This window comes from Nelusetta ayraudi, unplaced genomic scaffold, assembly GCF_046127955.1.
Source record: "Nelusetta ayraudi isolate G7.1 ecotype Tasmania unplaced genomic scaffold, CSIRO-AGI_Nayr_v1 ptg000004l, whole genome shotgun sequence".
In the NCBI taxonomy this organism is placed as follows: Eukaryota; Metazoa; Chordata; class Actinopteri; order Tetraodontiformes; family Monacanthidae; genus Nelusetta; species Nelusetta ayraudi.
Genome location: NW_027466054.1, coordinates 14,177,077 through 14,198,573, shown reverse-complemented (window position 1 = coordinate 14,198,573; position 21,497 = coordinate 14,177,077). Strand labels below are relative to the sequence as shown.

The 21,497-nt window shown below is 41.3% G+C and overlaps 2 protein-coding genes across 2 annotated transcripts in view; both read right to left on the bottom strand.

Annotated features, from left to right (window-relative positions):
• Positions 1 to 2,857: 2,857 nt before the first annotated feature.
• LOC142895705 (von Willebrand factor A domain-containing protein 7-like) overlaps positions 2,858 to 21,497 on the bottom strand; it is a 38,194-nt gene continuing 19,554 nt past the window's right edge. The window contains exon 21 of the mRNA XM_076036936.1: positions 2,858 to 2,915. The gene's annotated coding sequence lies outside the window, so the exon portion shown is untranslated. The remainder of the gene's footprint in view (positions 2,916 to 21,497) is intronic.
• On the bottom strand, positions 3,047 to 10,239 carry LOC142895700 (uncharacterized). The gene is made up of 20 exons (XM_076036922.1): positions 10,088 to 10,239; positions 9,307 to 9,496; positions 8,873 to 9,009; positions 8,639 to 8,783; positions 8,308 to 8,401; positions 8,012 to 8,140; positions 7,548 to 7,734; positions 7,288 to 7,457; positions 7,061 to 7,173; positions 6,844 to 6,960; positions 6,522 to 6,695; positions 6,310 to 6,442; positions 6,069 to 6,221; positions 5,574 to 5,666; positions 5,159 to 5,430; positions 4,874 to 5,007; positions 4,448 to 4,607; positions 4,018 to 4,305; positions 3,630 to 3,923; positions 3,047 to 3,538 (listed from the first exon to the last, which is right to left on the bottom strand). The coding sequence occupies exons 2-20, from the start codon at positions 9,487 to 9,489 to the stop codon at positions 3,158 to 3,160; spliced, it is 3,357 nt and encodes a 1,118-aa protein (XP_075893037.1). The 5' UTR covers positions 9,490 to 9,496; positions 10,088 to 10,239; the 3' UTR covers positions 3,047 to 3,157.

The following is a 21,497-nucleotide window of genomic DNA, read 5'->3' as shown; positions in this document are numbered from 1 at the left end:
TCATTTTAGATTAAACTTATTTTTTCTGCCTTAACTTAGAAGGTAAGTACAGAGTGCAACAAGTGATTGGCCTAGTGCTTATCTCTCTTTTCTTCTTAACATTTTTTTTTTTTTTAATTTTTGAGTTTTTGACAAGTAAATTGTATTCTAAACACCAGAAACTTATTGTGTGACATCATTCATTTGTTTTGGTCTCATTTCCCCAGGACGAGTAATTAATCCCACAGGCCGTAACATATGTGAGGCTTGTCCACTTCTAATGCACTATATAGATTCATTGTTTGCTTCATTTTTAATGACAAGTGTTCAGCCAGGTTATGCAGAAAACGGTTGTTGCATTCAGTCAAAGATCAGGATGATTATCATTGAGGACAGCGCTGGATTTTACTGCCGTTTCACTGAGGATGCCAGAGTTGGCCACTGTGAAGCACATCCTTACCTGGTTACCATGGTAGTCGGCCAAGCTGTGGGTCATCGGTGATGGGAGCTAGCTGCTGCTGGATCTGCAAGTTGTTCATTGGTCCTTGACAGAGGTAAGTGGGACATAGAACGCAACGCAAGGTAAGAGAATGGCAGTATCAAATTGCAATTAATCAATATGAGAGAGGGAGAGGGAGATGCCTCCATCATCATGTTGAGACATTTGGACCATCTTTGGCAGTTCCTGCAATTCTGTGTTATGCCAGCACTGCATTGCAAATGTCTTCTGAACATCTGTCACGTGACTCAACTCAATATGCGGTTATCGCGAATATCTATCTCTTGGACTTCAAAACATAAGCCTCTCAATGAATGTTATTCATTACCCCATCTCTTCAAAATTAATGCTAAATTTTAAAAGGATTCACAACTGACTATAAACTGGGGTTTGGCTCACTGAACCTTGACACAAAAAAAAAAATATAGACTGTACTAAATTATACCACACCACAGTGGTACCGGATATTGCAGGATGGACGGTTCCCTTTCACTATGTTGGAGAGGCGGCAATGCTGTGATCTACCATGACTGCCTTGCCCTTCACCCTGATACCGCATCATCTTTTGGCTTTCAGACTTCCTTGTCTGAAATCAGTCACTTGCAGTTGTCATCATCTACTGGCCTCCCAAAATCAATTATTCCTAACCATATTAACTGACTTTTTCACTCTTGTGTCCTTCACCTCACTACCCATTCTCCATGGTAATTTCAACATCCATATTGACTTCCCAAAATCCAAAGTCACTTTCTGGACATTTTAAATGGCTTTGGTCTCACGCAGCATGTCAAGCTGCGGAAACTCAGAAATCTCCAGTTCTTTGGATCATTCCAATCTAGTTTCTGTATCAACCACAGCACTGAAATGGTCATCCATGATGCTTTTCAAGCCAATTCATCTTGCTTGAAGTTTATCAACTGTAAGTAAATGTCTCTTATCATTTCTGTTAGAAACATGGAAGGGATTTCTGTAATGTATACTTCTAGATTGAAATATTTTGTTCCAAGTCATGTACTACAGGCTACTGCAAGAAAAATTATTTTGTTTATTTACACTTAAGAATCAAGTGGAAATGTAAACCGATTGTCTGCCTTCAAAGCACATGTAGTTCATGGAGAACCGCAACGAATTTGGTCGTTTCTCCTCCTGTCCCATAGATGGCAATAACGTACTTCTTGACTAACTGCCTTCAACACTAAAGGAGGGTACTTGGAAATAAGCGTGTATTGACCCTCACATAAGGCTGTTGTATTTCTCCTAAACTTCAGCTCGCGCGCAACACTGTTTCTCAAACAAGGCTACTGATTTAATGAAACAAGCCAAAATGTCAACGAATGACTTTCAAAGTACGCCGTCATAATGGAAACTCTGATACAAACTGCGATTGCTGAGACTACGAGAATTTTAAAATCTATGGTCAGCGATCTGAAAGCCAAAATATTCAGGATCAAGAAGGAGAACGAGGACCTAAAACCAAAATGTAGCCAAAGTGAGCGAGCGAGGAGTCTGCACAATTTTGATAGGCAAAATCGTCAGACTTCCGGCAAGAAACGACTTGCCGGTAGAAGGGTTTTTAGACTTTAATAATCTTAAAAGGCACAAATATATTCATACTGGGGAGAAAACACATTCTTGCCCACACTGTCCCAAGAATTTCACACAGTCGGCGTACCTGGAAAAAACATCTCAGGACTGTGCATAAAGATTTGTGAAGCCCTCTTCCACTGCATGGCTTTAAACTTGATCCATCTGCTATAGTCACTCACACCAAAATGTCAGAAATAATGACTGTACCAACAAGTAATGTTTTGGTTTGGTTCTTTTAATTGACGTCAAACAAACGTACAATCTTTGGGTTGCACCGAGTTATCAGAGATGCGGTTCAGGGCCACACAGCACACAAGCATTGTAGCTATGCAGTCAAACAATAAAGACGTAATAGATTAAACCCTCTGAGTAAATGTTTCATTGTAGCATTGTAACTTATTGCGCAATAGAAATGGTGGTAATATGTTAAAGATTAACTCTGCTGGCATTGCTCACACTTTCTTGCAGTGGTATCTAGCAAAGTGTCAAGCACTTCAGCTTGGCCAGTTCATCGAACAATGGCAACATTGTGTGTTAATCCATGTAGTTTTGCAAGTATTAAAAAAAACAGTCCATTTTTTTAAAATATCTATCCAGACTCTGTCTCATATGTTGTTTCACAGTTCAATACAGCTCCTGTAAAAGTGAAAAAAAAAAAGGAACACACCACATTGTATATTATGAAAGTCAACCTGATGACATGATCATACACACTGAAGAAGACCTTGTCGAAATGCTTTTTTGATCCATGTTGCCTGCCAGTGAGAATTTTTTTTTTGATGGACACTTGAGTGTTGCTGGCCATTTTTATTTACTTATTTCATTGTCATGTTGCCTGGGCCTTGCACCTCTGTGGAGTTTGAGAGTGATTGTTTTTTCTACTTGGCTGTATTTTTACAAAATTATACAATGTATTTGGTTTAAACAAAAAATGCTGAATTGGGTATGTTTGACATGCTTCATGGGTAGGAAAATCAAGTATTGGCAAACGTGCTAGCTCTGGATTTGTGCCACAGAATGGAGTTTTACATGTCAAAAAATTGCATTGCTGCATCGTTTACATGTGTGCTTAACCCAGATATCTGAGCACCCTCAAAGATGGCCTATGACTGCTGACATTAGCAAGCATAACCAGAGTGACAGCGACAAGCTCAAAGCAGGAGGGCTGGCAGAAGGTACAACTGAATGCTGGAATGTGCCTACATTGCCAGAGTGGTCGACTGCCACGATTTCAACACCCAGTGAACAGCAGGAGGCTTTGTATGTAAGTTGAACCACTGAATCACTCAGGGAGGTGTGTTTAAGGTATCCGTCGCCCACAGTTAAGAGCACCTTCTCAATCCCTGTCCCATTTCTATCAGCAACGTTGGCTGTGAGCACCCACTGATGAGTTCCACACTGAGACATGTCTTTGGGGCAATCATCTGACATTACATTGAGGAGTTCAAAAACCGGAGGAGCTTCATCTGCAACCTAGAATGATAGGACAACAAGGAAAATTGTTTTAAATAAATATTCAGCTTACTGCTGGAGTGCAAATTGCAATGAAAGTGAAGGAACTTACAACAGTGTAGGAACACTTTCCCTCATTGCCAAGTTTATCCACAGCCACAAATTCAACACTTTGGATGCAGCAGGAAGCATTGTAGTGGGCCTGAACAACAGGGGAACTCAGGGAGGTGTGTGATAGGTCACCATCACCCACTCTCAGTGAGATTGACTTTATTCCAGTTCCTTTTCCATCAGTTAGGTTGGCATTAAGCTCCCAATGCTGAGAGTTACACTGAGAGGCATTTTTGGGACAATTGAATGCCTTCACACTAACGATTTCACACATGGGTGGAAGGTCATCTGTGATCTGCACAGAGGCAAAATTGAAAAAAGAAAAAAATAGTTCCATCAATCCTACAGGTATAAAGCAACATTGCAGAAACAGGACTATCGCTACTTACGATTGAGTGAAAGCACTTCCCCACATTGCCAGCCTTATCCACTGCTGAAAAATCAAGGATCGGTGAGCAGCAAGAGGCTGTGTAACTGACTTGAACAGCCGGTGCACCCAGTAACGTGTGTGTGAGGTTTCCACCGCCCTGGCGCAGCGAAACACTGTCAATCCCACTTTCATCTGTAATGTTGGCTGTGAGCTCCCAGTTGTGGCTTCCGCACAGAGACGCATCTTGAGGGCATTCATTGGAAGCCACGTTAACCACTTTACAGACGGGTGGAACAAAATCAGTCACCTGGAGAGAAAATCCAAGATTGGAGTTAAAAAAGTCAGCATGAATTTCTCCATAAGAAAACCCAAAGTAAACACGTATTAAATGCTTGGCTCTCGGGATTCAGTCTCTTCAACAGTATGTACTCTGAGGTTACTGTGTTTACCTTGGTAACAACTGCAAATCTCAAAACAACAAAATTGGAGTCTTCGCCACTTGATGCCTTTGCTTCAAGAGTCAGCGTGACATCTGTTCCTGAAGGTGTGCTGGGTGGTGGAGTGATGATTAAAGTAGCGTTTGCACGTTCTCCAGTTGTCACTGTAAGACTGCCAGGGAAGACAAACAGCAGTAATTGTTTAACATGAATCCAACCAGTCCACAGCTGTGCTGGTGATTGAGGAGTGGGTTCCAACAATCAATGCGCCAGCAAAGTACTGAAGATTTGGTTTTGCATTACATGTGAACACGCTTTAATTAGTAAGCTAAGTTGTGTTGTTTGAAAAAAACTGCAACTTGATACTAAAAAGGTCATTCAAATATTTTTTTGAACGGGGTGACTGACGACTAAATTGTTCTACATGTTTCTCCTCACCTTTCTGGGAAACGCATTATAAAATCTCTGTCATTTTTGGCATTAATTGTATATTCACCACCAGAGCCTGTTGTGAAGACAGAGAACGGAAGCGTGAAAGCATTTCCTGGTTCAAGATTGCTCTTAACTGCAGCCTAGTGGGAAATTGAAAAGGGGGGGGGAGAGAGAGAGAGACAATTTAGCCTTTGTTTTTTTTATACATATGTAAAGCGAAAAATCACCTTATGAGATGTCCGCATATGATCTAAGCATCTACATATGCAAAATATCAACCAAGAGACCAACCTGGACATTGACTTTGGAGATGGACATCTGGGTTGTTGATTGCCTTTGGAATTCAGTGTTTGATATTCTGTCAGTCCCTTTCAGAGACAAGACAAATTCCCCAGCCGGAACTGCATCCACAGTTACCAAGAGTTCTCCATTGCCCATGTCAGTAATTTTGCTTTTGCTAACTGTTTCAGGGCCAGATACAATTACTAAGCCAACATCACTGATGTCCAGGGAGGATGGACCTCTCCTTCCAATTATTGAGAGCATCACCATGGCAGGTTGACCTATGGGTTTTCAAAGCAAAGAAGTTAATTGTGGTAAAAGTTACACAAGCAATGAGAATCTTGTGTGGCTGTGCTGTTCACCAGCAGTCGTTATGCATTTGTCTATACCAAGAATGAACTTTGCTATACACGATGTACTAAACCTGAGAGTGGACGCCCGCTGATGACTGCATAACTGGAGTGGGGCCCTTCAAAGCGTTCCACAAAGTCATAGATAAAGGTAATCATGCTCTGTCCTGGAAAGAACAAATAAACACTTGGAGTGAGTCAACGCTGAAAAGTAGCTGATCTGGGGTCTTACTTCTGAGTCAACAAGTCTGAGCACAACCCTTCCACAATAGATGGACATGGTTTGTATGCAGTGGCCAGAAAAATGGAAAATGAAAATGATGTGGCTTGGCTTACACATTTTCATCATTTATGGTTTTATTTTTGTTATCAATACTTATGAACGCAAGTTAAAACGCTGCATTCCAGGAAATTTGTCAGCAAGAGTGTGCGAATGGCCAACCCACTCAACATTTGTTTTCACATGTCTTTAGTTTGGAAATTTATTGGCATTATAATAAAAATATGAATCATATTTTTCATAAAGAAATTATTGCCTTTTTGTCCAAACCTAACTTGTCCAATCTCACCTGTGATCTTCAGAGTGTAGGGTTGCCCTGAATTTATGTTGATTTGCCATTTTCCTGACTGCCGGTCAGATCTGAGACGAATTCTTCTGAGGTTGCCCACAGTTTGTATTGTCCCCAGATCACCACTGGCCTGGTTGTGGCCTTGGCTCACACCTGAGATAAAACAGGTAAGCATATTTGAATAATCTTAGTGTCGAGTTGTGTTTGTTTTGTTTGTTTCAACGCAATAGTGATTTTCTACCTGCAGGGTTGGTTAGGGTGAAAGCAATTGATGTTCCTGTGATGTAGATGGTTACATTTTTCAGAGATTCATCCAGCAAGAAGGGGAAGGTCTCTTCTTTCCCAGGGTTCCTGTCTCGCTGAAGAACTGTTACCTGAACACCAAGGGTAATGTTGGTTTCTATTTTTGGTACTGATTTATAAAATTAAAATATGAAAAAAAAACAGTCCTACCAAAGCTGACGTGGATGTGTCAAGGATGATGTCTGTGGCCTGAGGCAGCTGACCTTTCGACACCTGAATGACCTGGCCTCCAGAGGCCAAAGCCATGTCTTTGTAATCCTGAAGCCTGCCAATACTGAGGGAACGTTGGCGTCTACTAAATATGTTGGTCAGGAAGAAGGACACCTGCAGAAATGTATAGACGGACAGATTGTACTTCCTAGTCCCTAACGTTAAAAGATAAATTGAATAAATTGGGGGAGGGCCTGGTGGGAGGGGGAGGCAGGCAGTAAGCTTGATGACAGTGATTTTGAAGATATCGGATAATATTTACCACTGACTTGGTGGTCCTCATTAGAGCAATAACAGTGTCCTTGAGATGAATGTCTTTCGCTTGAGCATCAGTAAAAACATAGATGCTAGAATACTTGGGAGCACCAGTGAGAGCCAACTGCAACAAACACAAACTTTGTCATCTTATTGTGTTTTTTTGTTTGTTTGTTGAGTGGAGTTACCATAAATCTAACAATATTATTCTTTATAGTTTGTACCTGGAGGCCTGATAGGCTCATCTCAGGTATATCGCCTCCTCCCTTTGGTTTGATATCAGCAATTTTCTTTTTAATCTCCTCAGCATCTGTTGTCCTGTATAGAGGTCCAAACTCTGCATATAAATCACAGAGAATGATGAGGAGCATTCAGGTGTTGTTGGCTGCACATTGATCATTCAAACAACATTTTCCACAACATGATGATAAATCTAAAGTATTTTTCTTACCTGGGTCATTAAAGGGCACGAGTATATATTCAGATGGCTCATCCTGTGTTCCCTTTTTGCTGTCAATGATTTCATTCATGACTTCGCGAGCTTCAGCGATGTCGTCTCCCATACTGCCAGTGGTGTCAATCACAAAGCACACAACAGAGGAGCGGGCTATCCCAACCAGTCTGTGAAAAAATGACAGCAAGGGACAGTTGATGCAAATATGAACAATTGGGTCATAAAGCAGGGCAGGTTTTTGTATCCAAACAAGATACCTGAGAAATCCATTGTGCCCAACAGCTGCACGAATGTCCTCCAGAAGCTCTTCGGTGGCAGTTATAGCTAGATTCACTGCTAGACTGTGGAATGCCCCATTATCTGCATGGCGCTCATCTTTGCTGATGCCTCCACGAGGAATTACTGTGCTGGTCATGTCACCTGCACCTCCATGGCTGCATTTGCCTGATGCAGGACAGAGGAAACGGGTCAATATTCACCATTCACAGCAGCGCTTATTAGCATTTCAGTGAGATTAAATGAAAGGCAACTGGTCTGGTTTTTGGTTGCCTTTAAATTAATCTTCAAGACTACGATGACCTCAACGACTGAGAACCTTCACAGACGGTACAGAGCAGTACTCAGCAGAAACAAATTTGAATGCAATCTATCAGTATTTTAAAATCAGTATTTGGTGAGAAATATGATTCAGTGGAAAGACAGCAGTGTTTGCCATTGATACCTTGGGGCTTTTCATCAGAGAAGATTCCCATGTAGCCTGACGTCAGCATCTGCTCCGCCAGGATGTTTGGGAGGATGGGATTGGGGCAATTGCCACTGGCACAGTCGCTACAAGTGGCTGTTTCAGCATCTATGCAAGCACAAAAGCAGTTGAACATATACAATCAGAGTGGAGAAAGCACAGCACTGCAGGATGAGACTTGTGTTACCAGGCATACAGGCCGTCAACAGAGACCAAGCAACTGTGTTGAGTGGTGGCAATTACACAGTAGTAGCAATTACTTGATGCTCACAAACCTGCCATGTTTTCCAGAGGCAGATCAGGCCTAATGAGGTTGATGTACGTGTCAGTGTATCCCAGCTCCACCCAGTTACTGTGGCTGTAGAAGTCCTGATAAGAACAGAGAATGATATGGAGCTATGACATCATCATGTCCATATTCTGCACACAACATGGCATGAACTTTCAGTATGTTATATCCCATTTATATCTGACCTTCACAAACCATTTTTTTTTTTATTAAATATACATTCATGACTGTTTGCCACAGCATGTTCTTCTCTCTGGATTTGAAAAAAAAAAACACAAAATGGGCTTTACCCATTTCCTTCACTCTGATGTTCTTACCTGTAATGTATGGAGGACTCTCCCCAGTGTTTCCCTGGCAGCCTGGAAGTTCTCCTTTTTAACGTTAGCCTTAATGACTCCCAGGCCCTGGGTGATCAGGGCTCGTCCTTCAATGAAGGCCTCGGAGTTAAAGTGATGTGGAGCACTGAAAGATATTTTGTTGTTACCTGGCATAGAAGATAGTACAGTAGTAGGCCAAACAAATGGCATTGACTGATGTACCAGCTGACCAACCTGTCAGCAAAATCTCGGTCTACTAGTCCATTCTGAGAATAAATTTCCTGTAGAGCGACATGAAACTTGGCACCAGACACTTCGCCTGTTGCTGTGGGGCCGAGACAGGCCGAGACCAACTCCTCGGGGGATGGACCCTTTAGTAGAATGGCGTTACATAAAAAGCTAAATAATTAAAAGCTTAGAAAACAAAAATAGAAACCGCTCGGAGCAAATTCTCAGATCTGATTTAGAAATTTAACTAAGCTAGAATGTAAATTCATAAGAAGTAGAGAAAAAGTATCTCAGTGGGTATTAAAAGCAACTTTAAAGTTGATTTTGTTTTTCATATTTAATGCTGCCAATGATGTTGCAGCAACCCTGAATAATATAGTGCACATCTGTTGGTGTGGCGATGTTTGTTCTTTGTATTCTGGGAGAATCTTGCATCTTACCGTTGGCTCAAACTCATGACCACTATCTTCCACAACATCACGACACGTCTCCCTCACTATCTCCAGCAGAGCCGTTCCTGTGATGCTAATATGGGTTGAAGTGCCCCCGCCAATGGGGACAAAGGCCTCTGTGCATCTTGATAATGTTAAAGTGAGCAGGGCAAAGCCCAGCATTGGCATCATGATTAATCTGGAACACACAAAAAAAGTTATGTTAAGTAAATGTTAAGCAGCTGAAGATGGTGGGAGGTGGGAGCATTTTAATGTATTTTGGTTCTGAGAATTTTTGAGAAGTTTGTTTGTTTTTAGTAGCAATATGGCATTGTTTAAAATAAACAAATAAATAAAGATACATGGTGGCATCGACAGGGAAATTTACATTTATCAAATGATCTAAATATCCAAAAGCCTCCTAATGATAGACAATATTTTAAAGATGTACAAAGAAAAATGTACTAGCCCACATAACATGCGTTCAATCTAAATTATTTCTTTTTAAAAAAACAACCGAACCAAACCAAAAAATCTCAGAGTCGTAGGGTGGAGCAATCAGCAAAAACTAAAAAACAATCCAAAAAAAAAAACTATTTTTAACAATTTATTTTAAAAGTTTCTTTTCCTCTAAGAAGATGAAAAATCCATGTTTTTGTTGAGGTCCAACAAGCAAAGATTTTTCTTTTTTTGAGCTTCTTGCTTTTTCATGCTTTGATTACATATTTTATCAACTGCAAAGGAAATTTTTTATTTTTAATTGCTCATTTTGAAATAACTGCTGACCTACCTCAATAAGTTGTTAGTGCAGTGGCTCCCTTGTGGATCTTCAAGAAGTGTGAAGTGTGCGATTTACAAAAGAACATAACATTTCAACTGTCACGGGACAGGAAACAGGAAAGGTGGAGACTAAAGAGGGCTGCACATCTCCTTAGCTTTATCGTACCTTGTGTTAAACTGATTAGAAAACTGATTACGTGTTGTTCACTTCAGTGCCACTGAGTGCCATGAAATGTAATCCAATATAGTTATGACCGTAATTTCCCCACAAATTTTTTTTATGGTTTTATGTCAATGCAAAGTTCAGAAAAAGTTGCGACAGGTTGGAATGTCCCCTCATGTTTGTGATACTAACGTTTGACAAAATTTTAAAGAAAACTTGGTGTTCTTGGTCAGCACAGTGCTTCACTTGATCCACCAATCATTATATTTGCAGTTAAACCTTGTGCATGAGCAGCTCAATGAGGTCAGCTTGGTGTGTCTGTATTTTATGTTCTGAGAAACTTTAATCAATGTCATTCTTAATCAAGAGATTGCACAACAAGCATACACTGCTATTGGGTTATTTTTTAACTGAAGGAAATTATGCAATTGAAGATTGTATCTGGGTCTCACCAGTACATATTCAAACAGTCTTGTGCTTAACATAATTCCAAGAGAATATGCCTTTGTGACTTTTTACTATGTGTGTAACCCGGTGAGGGAAAACACAATATTTCATTCTTTAATAAACACTAAACACAGAGGTGTGTCTGTATTTTATGTTCTGAGAAATCATTTTTACTTTATGACTTCCTCCTCATGCACACCTCTTACCAGAAATTATACAACGTGCATACACTGCTATTGGGTTATTTTTTAACTGAAGGAAATAATAATAGTATAGATAATAATAAGGCAATAAAAGGCTGTGGTGAATTCATCTGGTGGATTCAGGTGATGTAGATGTTGAAGGAGTCTTCACTGACACAGACTTAGTTGTATAAAAACTGGTTTATTTCAAAGAAGTCAAAAGTCAGACAGGCACCATGGAAAGCCTGGGGATGTCTCTGGGCCAGATGTGAGCAACTCCGATGATTCTTTGTTCACATCACCTCTTATACCCCCAGCAACCAGGGAGGAAGATGCTGGGAGTGGAGGAGAATGTATACATTCCATAGTTGCACCCCCCAATGGCCATCCGGTTTCAATTTGGTGGACGTTGGCAACAACAAGACCATATATGGACCCTGAGACGCCCTTAGGGAAGAAGTGCAGCCAGTTCACTGCTGAGTTCACATCAGGCCATACACATAAGTTCAAATGATGTCATATGCATAGATTCAGATACTACAAGGCTGTATCTGTCAGGATTCCCTCCAGCAGCAGCATTTCTGTCTCCCTCTGCTGGTCGAGACTCTCAACACCCTACTGCTTTATTTGGTCGAGTTCCTGTCAAGAAGCTTTCCCGCCACTCCTGTTCCTCACCTGTTTCTCATCTGCAGCAATCACTCCGCCAACTTAAACCTAGTCATGACAGTTCTCCTCGTCAGTTTCAGTTCCTCCGTGGACCTGTCCTGTCGTGAAGTCGGTTCTGCCGCCGTGACTGACCCCCGCCTGCTTTTGGATTCCAGTTCTGCCCTCTGAAATCAGTAGATATAAAAATAAAGGTACTTGCTGTCAAAATCTGCTTGTGGTTCCTGAGCCGTACCCTGACAGCATCTGAGTCTCGCCAGTATGTATTCAAACTGTCTTGCGCCTAACATAACTCCAATAGAATATCACTTTGTGACTTTATGCAGTGATTTATTGTGTAACCCGGTGGGAAAAAACACAATATTTCATTGTTTAGTAAATTGGTAAAATATAAATACATTCATTCATTCATTTTCCATACCCGCTTAGTCCCAAGCTCAGGGTCACGGGGTTCTGCTGGAGCCTATCCCAGCTGTCATAGGGCGAAGGCAGGGGACACCCTGGACAAGTCGCCAGTTCATCGCAGGGCGTAAAATATAAATAAATGAATAAATATATATATTTTAAAAAAAGGTAAAATGGATAAGTTTTTGCCCGTATGTTGAGAGAAGTGTCTGTGTTCGGGCACGCTCACTGGGAGGGAGAGGACAGCTTTGAGGATAACTGCCGTTGGTTGAGAAGCAGGCTAAAGTGGTCAGTACTAGCTTGTTTTATCGTCTGTATTAAATGTCTTTAAATGCGAAGCAAAGTAATTTTCATTATTGTAAGAACTAATGTTTATTTGTATTTGTCTGAACATTTAGTTCTACGGTGTTCAATAAACATCTGTGAAGGAACTGGAGTCTTGTTTCCTAACAACTGGACGGCATAGTATAACACTTCGTCACATCGGTGAAGGCTCCAATATGAAGACGAACTAGCTGCAGGCCATGTGCTGTGAAAAGGAGGTACCACATTAAGAACTGCATGGTGTAAATCCAAGGGCAAGCGGACAAAGCATACAAGCAAACACATTAAGGAAGGTGTTTTTTTTTTTTTAACGTAGTAGTTCTGCTAATTGCCATTAAGTTTCCATTACACTTACATTTCTTTTGTGTTCTTCTTTGAAATGTTAGCAAATGTTTTCACTGTTCTCCAAGTTGATTAAGGTTTAAGATATTTTAAGTTTAGCATATGAGTATTGTTTTTCAAGTGAGTGTTTAGTGTTACAAGATTGTGCCATAATTACTTTTACCTTTATTGTAATTTATTGCCATTTATTTCTCACTGATTCTAAGAGCTGTTATTGTAACACAGTTGTGTTTAATGTGCATTTATGCAAAGATTAAGCTAAGGTTTTATTTCATTTGCACATATTAGACAATATAAAACATTTAATTTCATTCAACACATCTGATTTAACACCATAAACATTTAATATGTCACACACAAATGAAAGTGCACTTCTCATAAAGATGACCATGCAAAGCAGACCACCTTATCGCAGCAAGATCAGGTTAGTGTGGATAACACACAACAGCCTCCTAATATTAGAAGAAGTGAACGCACACGAAAACTCACTGAAAAAGGAAACGCTTTGTTAGATGACAAAGCGCAAGATCTGAACATGAACTTTGCTAAGTTGTACAGAAGATGGAAATATCACATCAATGGCTTAAAACGGTCCATTAAGAATAACGATGCTGCTGACCTGATTGGTGAGGTTGTAAATATAATCAACACCATCCAAGCAGACATTGACAATACTTACCTTGAAATAAGAGCCATTGCAAGTCCTGACCCTGACATCCAGAGAATGAACGACACATGTCAGGCATTCACTAGGATCGCAAATAAAAAGGCTGAATGCTTCTGCACTGGTAATGATGCAGAGGACATATCTTGGTCTGATGCCAAGTCAGTGTTTGACAGCTCAGTGTCCAGCATCTCCTCAACTCAAACAAGAAATTCAAAAACTCCCTCCCAAGCATCCAGATACTCTTCTATCCTTTCACTCAGTGCAAAACAAGCAGCGGCCGAAGTTGCAGCCACACAAGAAGTAATAAAGATAATGAATGCACAACATCAACAAGAGGAAGAAATTCAAAGACTTGAGGTTGAAGATCAATCTTAAAGGCTGAAAGAGAAGCTGAAGAAAAGGAAATTGAAGCAGAGAGTGCTAAAAAAAAAAAAAAAAGAGCACAGTTTCTATCAGAAAGTGCTGATCGAAAATTTAAAATGGAAGGTAAAAGGAAAGAAGTGGAACGACTTGTGGAATTAAAAAAGCACAATGCAGCACAAGCCAGACTGCAAGTTTATTCAGAGACTGCCTACTGTGCTGCCTGGGCTATTCTTGAGGACAGATTTGGTAATCCATTCATTATAGCCAAGTCATACCGTGACAAGATTCATTCATGGCATAAAATTGGCCCCAAAGACAGCGAACACCTTCGTGAGTTTGTGGATTTTCTGAGCAGTGTTGAATCAGCCATGCCATATGTTCAAGGATTACAAGCTCTTAATGATTGCGTGGAAAATCAAAGAATTGCCATCAAATTGCCAGACTGGTTGAGTGCACGCTGGAATAGAGCTGTTACATTTTATTAAGATGAGCACAAAATGTTCCCCGACTTCAGATACTTTGTCAGATTTCTCAATGTGGAGGCTCGGATTGCATGCAATCCCATCCCATCACTACACGCTATTAGACCAACTGATCAAGAAAGGTCTAAGCCCATCGAAAGAGAACAGTCCAAGTATCAACGAAACCATAACATCAGTGCTAGATCTTTCACCACAAGTACAAGTGAGAAAACAAGCATCACATGCACCTTTTGTAAGAGAAAAGGCCATACTCTCCATAGATGTCGCAAATTAATGGAAAAACCAGTTGAAGAAAGAATTGAATATGTAAAACTGGAAGGGTTATGTTTTGGCTGCTTCAAAATTGGCCATAACTCCAAAGCTTGTACATCCAGAAGTGTATGTGATTCATGTGGAAAACGTCATCTGACATGTCTACATAGAGAACGTGAAAAGAAAGCTCAAGAACAAGGAGTAAGAAACAAACACCAAAGGTCAAATGAAAACAAAGAAGACAAAGGCCAAGAGTCTAAAACGTCAGAAATACAGCAGGCTACCTCCAATAGAGTTGTGCGAGAGAAGAGTGGCGTCCATACCTCATCAATTGTGCCAGTCTTCATCTCTACATCTATAGAACCAGACAAGGAAGTTCTTGTGTATGCTCTCCTTGATACTCAAAGCGACACAACCTTCATCTTGGAAGGATTCAGCTGAGACACTGCACGTCAAGAAAGAGCCAGTGAAACTCAAAGTATCCACAATGACTTCAAAAACAAAGGTGGTGAGCAGCCAAAAGGTGCAGGGACTGCAAGTTAGAGGCATCAACTCTGACACAAAAATCAAACCTCCAACATCATACACCAGAGATTACATACCATCAAATAGATCACATATTCCCACAAGCGCAACAGCAAGGGCCTGGCCTTACTTAGAACATCTGGCAGATGAAATGTCTCCTGAGCTTGACTGTGAAATTGGATTGGTAATTGGCTATAATTGTCCCCAAGCCTTACTTCCCAGAGATGTCATCATGGGTGATGAAAACCAGCCTTATGCACAAAGGTCTGCATTGGGTTGGAGCATTATTGGCTGCAGCAACACTGACCTCGACTGTAGCCATGAAGACGAAATTGGTGTGAGTCACCGCATCATCGTAAAGCAAGTTCTACCAGCTACCAAGCTTTCCTCAGAACTTAAATCTGAGGTTCAGTTTGTTTGTAGAACCCAGGTCAAAGAAATAATCACCCCATCAGACATACTTAAAGTCTTTGAGTCAGATTTCAGTGAGAGAACCAGTGAAGAAGTTTCAATATCTCAAGAAGATATTAAATTCTTGGCAAAGCTAAAATAGGGCATCAAGCAAAAGTCAAACGGACACTACGAAATGCCATTGCCTTTCAAGGAAGAGAGGCCAAGTCTGCTGAACAACAAGGCATGCGCAGAACATCGTCTCAAATGCCTGGAAAAGCGACTGAGAAGGGATGATCAATATCGCAATGATTATGTGGAATTTATGGAGGACATAATATCAAGAGGCGATGCTGAAAAGGTCCCAGAACATGAAATAAACAATCACAATGTGTGGTATATCCCTCACCATGGAGTCTACCACCCCCAAAAGAAAAGAAAGATCCGTGTGGTGTTTGATTGTTCAGCAAAGTACCAGGGTACATCACTGAATGAACATCTACTCGCCGGACCAGACCTTACAAACACCCTTGTAAGGGTTTTGTGTCGCTTCCGGAAAGGACAGATTGCCGTCATGTGCGATGTGGAACTTATGTTCCATCAGTTTCACGTCGCTACAAGGGATCAAGACCACCTCCGATTTCTGTGGTGGGAAGGAGGTAATATGAAAGCTCCACCAGCAGTGTTCCGCATGAAGGTTCACTTGTTCGGTGCCACATCATCTCCAGGATGTGCAAACTACGGGCTAAAGCACATGGCTGCAGAAGGAGCAAGTGACTTTAGTGAAGCTACAGTGAGGTTTATTCAGCGCAACTTTTATGTTGACGACGGATTAACAAGTGTAGACAGCGAAGCAGAAGCTATTCAGCTTGTTCAAGAGGCAAGAGATCTATGCAGCATTGGTAAACTCTGATTACACAAATTCATCACAAACAACAAGAATGTGCTTGACACAATCCCAAAGAAAGAACGTGCTGAAGGTGCAACTGATCTGGATATGGCCTTGGGAGAACTCAAAATGGAACGTGCACTCGGCGTTCAATGGTGTATTAGTTCAGACAAGTTCCAGTTCAGAGTGGTGGTAAAGGAACATCCGTTTACAAGAAGAGGAGTCCTTTCCACAGTAGCCTCGATTTATGATCCACTTGGATTCGTGGCACCTTTCATTTTGAAAGGTAAGCAGATCCTACAAAGGATGTGTCAAGACAAGGTAGGATGGGACGAGCCACTTCATGACGATCTCAAGCAGTGTTGGGAAAGGTGGTTGCAAGACCTCCACAATCTGTCCAAGGTAGCGATACCACGGTGCTACATGCCACTTACATCGAAGGAAGTTCAGCAGTATGAACTTCATCATTTTTCCGACGCTAGCGTCTCTGGCTATGGAGTGTGTTCTTACCTCAGAGTTGTTTCCAAGTCTGGAGAAGTTCATTGTGCTCTCGTTATGGGGAAGGCGCAAGTTGCGCCAACGAAAATAACAACGATCCCAAGGCTAGAACTGTCAGCTGCAGTAGTAGCCACAAGAACAAGTGATCTGCTGGAGAGGGAGATGGAATTGGAAGATCTGCAAGAACACTTTTGGACCGATTCCAAGATTGTCCTTGGGTACATTAACAATGATGAAAGGCGGTTCCATGTATTCGTTGCCAACCATATCCAGCAGATCAAGTCAAGCACAGAGCCAAGTCAGTGGCACTATGTTGCCTCAGTAAACAACCCGGCTGACAATGCCTCTCGTGGGCTCACCACACAAGAGCTTCTAGAGTCCAACTGGTTCACAGGGCCCAGTTTCTTGTGGCAAAACGAACTTACTAAAGAAGAAGAGATTAAGGTGGGAGAGCTCAATGATGAGGACCCAGAAGTCAGAAAAGTACTGGTTTACACAACCAAAGCAAAGGAGGAGAGGTCTCTGTCAGACCGCTTTGAAAGGTTCTCGGATTGGCGGAGACTGGTAAAGGCCGTGGCTAGACTGAAACGTCTCGCAAGGGAAGTGGAGGGTCTGAAAACAAGATCCAATGAAGCTACAACGCTTGAGGAAAGAAGGGATGCTGAACAATTCATAATACATGTAGTTCAAGAAGAAGTGTTCAGTCAAGATATCAAGTCTTTGAAACAAAAGAAAGAAGTACAGATAAAGTCAAACAAGCTGCACAAGTTAAACCCATTCATAGATAGCCATGGTATTCTGAGGGTTGGAGGGAGACTGACACAAGCAGCACTCCATCCACATGTCAAACACCCAGCTATCCTACCAAAAGGACATCATGTGTCTCGACTGCTAATAAAGCACTACCACGAGAAGGTTCAACATCAAGGTCGAGGAATGACCATCAATGAAATCCGCTCTAATGGGATTTGGATCCTGGGATGTAGTAGTGAAGTGTCATCCGTCATCTTCAAATGCTTTAAATGCAGAAAACTACGGAAGAATAACCAGGAACAAAAAATGGCCGACCTTCCTGAAGAAAGGATTGAAGCCACACCCCCATTTACATACAGTGGTATGGACTGTTTCGGGCCATTTTACGTAAGGAATGGAAGGAAAGAGCAAAAGAAGTATGGGCTTTTATTCACCTGCATGTGTTCTCAAGCAATCCATATTGAGATGTTAGATGACCTTTCCACTGACGCCTTCCTTAATGCATTGCGCTGATTTATCGCTATCAGGGGCAATGTGAGTCAATTACAAAGTGACCAAGGCACAAATGTTGTGGGTGCACGCAAGGAGTTCCAGGAATTGATGAAAGGAATAGAGCAAGAACATGTGAAAGAACTTGGATGCAGCTTTATCCTGAACCCACCTGCTTCCAGTCACATGGGTGGTGTCTGGGAAAGACAGATTCGTACTGTGAGAAGCGTTCTCACATCCATCTTGGATCAGTCTGCTAGAAGACTAGACAGCACTTCCTTAAGAACATTCCTATACGAAGTGATGGCTATAGTGAATAGTCGACCACTGACCACAGAACATCTAAATGACCCATTGGGACCAGAACCCCTAACGCCGAACCATATATTGACAATGAAATCGTCAATCATTGCTCCACCACCTGGAGATTTTGTAAAAGAAGATCTCTATCTTCAGAAGAGATGGAAGAGAGTTCAGTTCTTGTCCAATGAGTTCTGGACCAGGTGGCGAAAGGAGTGTTTGCTAAGTCTGCAAGAAAGAAGTAAATGGAGCAGAGACAGAAGGAATGCCAAAGTAAATGACATTGTCTTATTACAAGATGATGGCATGCCAAGAAACCAGTGGAAGCTGGCAAAGGTTGTTGAAATCTTCAGAGGAGCTGATGAGAAAGTCAGAAAACTGAAACTTTTAGTCAGTGACACAACATTAGACAGGAAAGGCAGACGCACAAATAAGCCAGTTCACTTAGAAAGGCCCATTCATAAAACAGTCCTATTGCTTGAGGCTGAGTAAAGGGTTAACTCTTCAATGAGTATTTTTCTTTCTTTTCTTTATTTAAAATGCTCTTGTTTGTTTACACCAATGTCTCATAAAGTACTGTTGTCAAGTTCAATTGGAAATCACATTGCGTGATGGTGGGAGTGTAAATGTAGCTGTTTGGTACCCTTATTCTGAAATGCTGAACTTTTGTTTTTGTGCTCTGGGACGGAAGTGGCGCTTGTTGTTTTTCGCTGGCTTGGAGACGCAAGTGCTGAGACGCACCGGTGGGAGCATGGTGGTTTGAAGTTTTTTGCGTGCTTTTGCTGTATCTTTTTGCTCCGTATGTTGAGAGAAGTGTCTGTGTTCGGGCACGCTCACTGGGAGGGAGAGGACAGCTTTGAGGATAACTGCCGTTGGTTGAGAAGCAGGCTAAAGTGGTCAGTACTAGCTTGTTTTATCGTCTGTATTAAATATGTCTTTAAATGTGAAGCAAAGTAATTTTCATTATTGTAAGAACTAATGTTTATTTGTATTTGTCTGAACATTTAGTTCTACGGTGTTCAATAAACATCTGTGAAGGAACTGGAGTCTCGTTTCCGAACAACTGGACGGCATAATGATGTTAAAAATATAATACTGTCTGTTAATGTACTACGTTTCTGACAAGTTTGGTTTCAGTCGTAGAGCGATTGTTTTTTTTTTTCCAAATGTCATCTATCTCATCCAAGTCTTTATATTGGTTGTTTGCGTTCGCACTGATACTGTCATCCCATCGGCGAAAGACTAGTAAAAGCGCGACTATTTCCCTGTAAAATGTCGGGCTTTGCTCTTGGTGAATTGTTGAGTTTCAGTTCGACGCGCCCAAGCGTGCTTGTGATAAACAAAAGTTCTGGAGGATGCGACGATCCACTGTTCAGATTGTTTATTTGCAATCCAAACACAAAAAACAAAAACGGTCTTACCGCGACAGCGGACAATGCAGCACAGGTTGCTTGCAAACTCACAGATCGACAAAGTAATCCAACAATCGTCAAAAAATGAGAAATCCAAAAAGTGCTTGAAAAGCAGTCTAAAACTGTTTGGCTGCATTCAAGTCAAGAGGCCTGCCGGCCCCGTTAACCACCCTAATATAGTTCAGGTGCTGCAGTCACCTGCCTATGGTGATGTGGGGGCGTGGCCCTTAGCGCAACCAATACTAAGAAAATACTAAATAAATAAAACAATTACTTTTGTGTCCATAATTAACACATTAAGCCACAGTGCAAATAAATCAGACATAAGGAAAGAAAATAAATATTTTGGCTCCAACAACTAGAGACATGGGGGTGGGATATCCTGGGAGCAAGGTAGATGAACACAGAGAACGAGACTGGGAAGAACGTGTTGAAGTAGAAGAAGTGTATGCTGGGGTTGTCGTAGCGTGGAGATAAACGCAGGGTCTATCAAACGGGTGCACGTAACGAAGCATACTGGAGGTAAAAAAAAAAGAAATAAATTAATTAATTGCTGTTGCTGTTAAGAGATGCCGTTAAGTTATTAGCGATTAGCTCATGCTAACAGCTAACAACTAGCAGGTGTATGTCTTGTAATGGTGTGTGCGCGGTACACGTGTTTGTGAACTCGGTAAGATTTCATCTTAGTGCAGTGTCGTTATTACCCGTTAAATGTGTATTTGTGTGCTTGCCAGAGGACACTGGTGGCGTGTTCCTTGTACTTCTTTGTACTACCTTGTCACTGTAATAATAAATAATATGGGCTCTCAAGTGTCACGCATTGAGAGTGACAGTCACTCTTTTAGGTCTCCCACCACACATTGTATTGCTCACACTGAAAAAAAAAAAAAAAAAAAATCGATCTACGGTCTACAAAAGTAGATGGCGGGTTTTCGTAGTCCGTCTCATTTTCATATCCAGAGTTCACAGACTGAGCGTAGTCTCTACACAGCAAGACAGTTGTGTTGAAAAGATATGGGTTTCCGTTATTTACCACCAGATGGCAACAAAGACGTTTATTAATATTTTTTTACACAACCGACAACCGACTCTGTTGCTTCTGCCTGGACTTGACTGAGGATCCGGGTGAGTATTGCACATCCTCTGGTAGTGAATTGAATTGATCCTACATATATCAGACTCTCAGCTTTAGAATAGCTATTACAAGACATCTATGCATGTTATGATAATTGGTTTCGTTCTTATCTCACAGATCGGTGTTTCTTTGTAAGAATGGATACATGCTCCTACAGAACTCATGAAATTAGGTGTGGGGTCCCCCAAGGGTCAATTTTAGGTCCAATTCTTTTTCATTTTTACATGCTTCCCTTGGGGGATGTCATCAGGAGACACGGCATCAGCTTCCTCTCTTATGCTGATGATATACAGCTGTACATCGCTGTGTCTCCTGATGACACAGAGCCAATTGATGTCCTATTTAACTGTATTTTAGATATAAAGTCATGGATGGCAGAAAATTTCCTACAGCTCAACCAGGACAAAACTGAGGTTTTAGACATTGGTCCTGAAGGCCAGAGAGAGAAACCTTTACCAAAACTACAAGATTTTAAACCCACACAATCTGTTAAGAACCTGGCCGTTATTTTTGACCCTGAGCTCACCTTTGTTCCACACATAGAAAATATTACGAAGTTAGGTTTTTACCATCTTAAGAAAATAGCCAGAGTCCGCCCGTTTCTCTCTCAGGCCAGCACGGAGGTGCTGATGCATGCTTTTATTTTACTTTTATTTCCTGTAGATTAGATTATTGTAATGCCCTGCTCTCTGGTCTTCCGAAAAAGAGTATTAATAACTTACAAATATTACAAAACTCA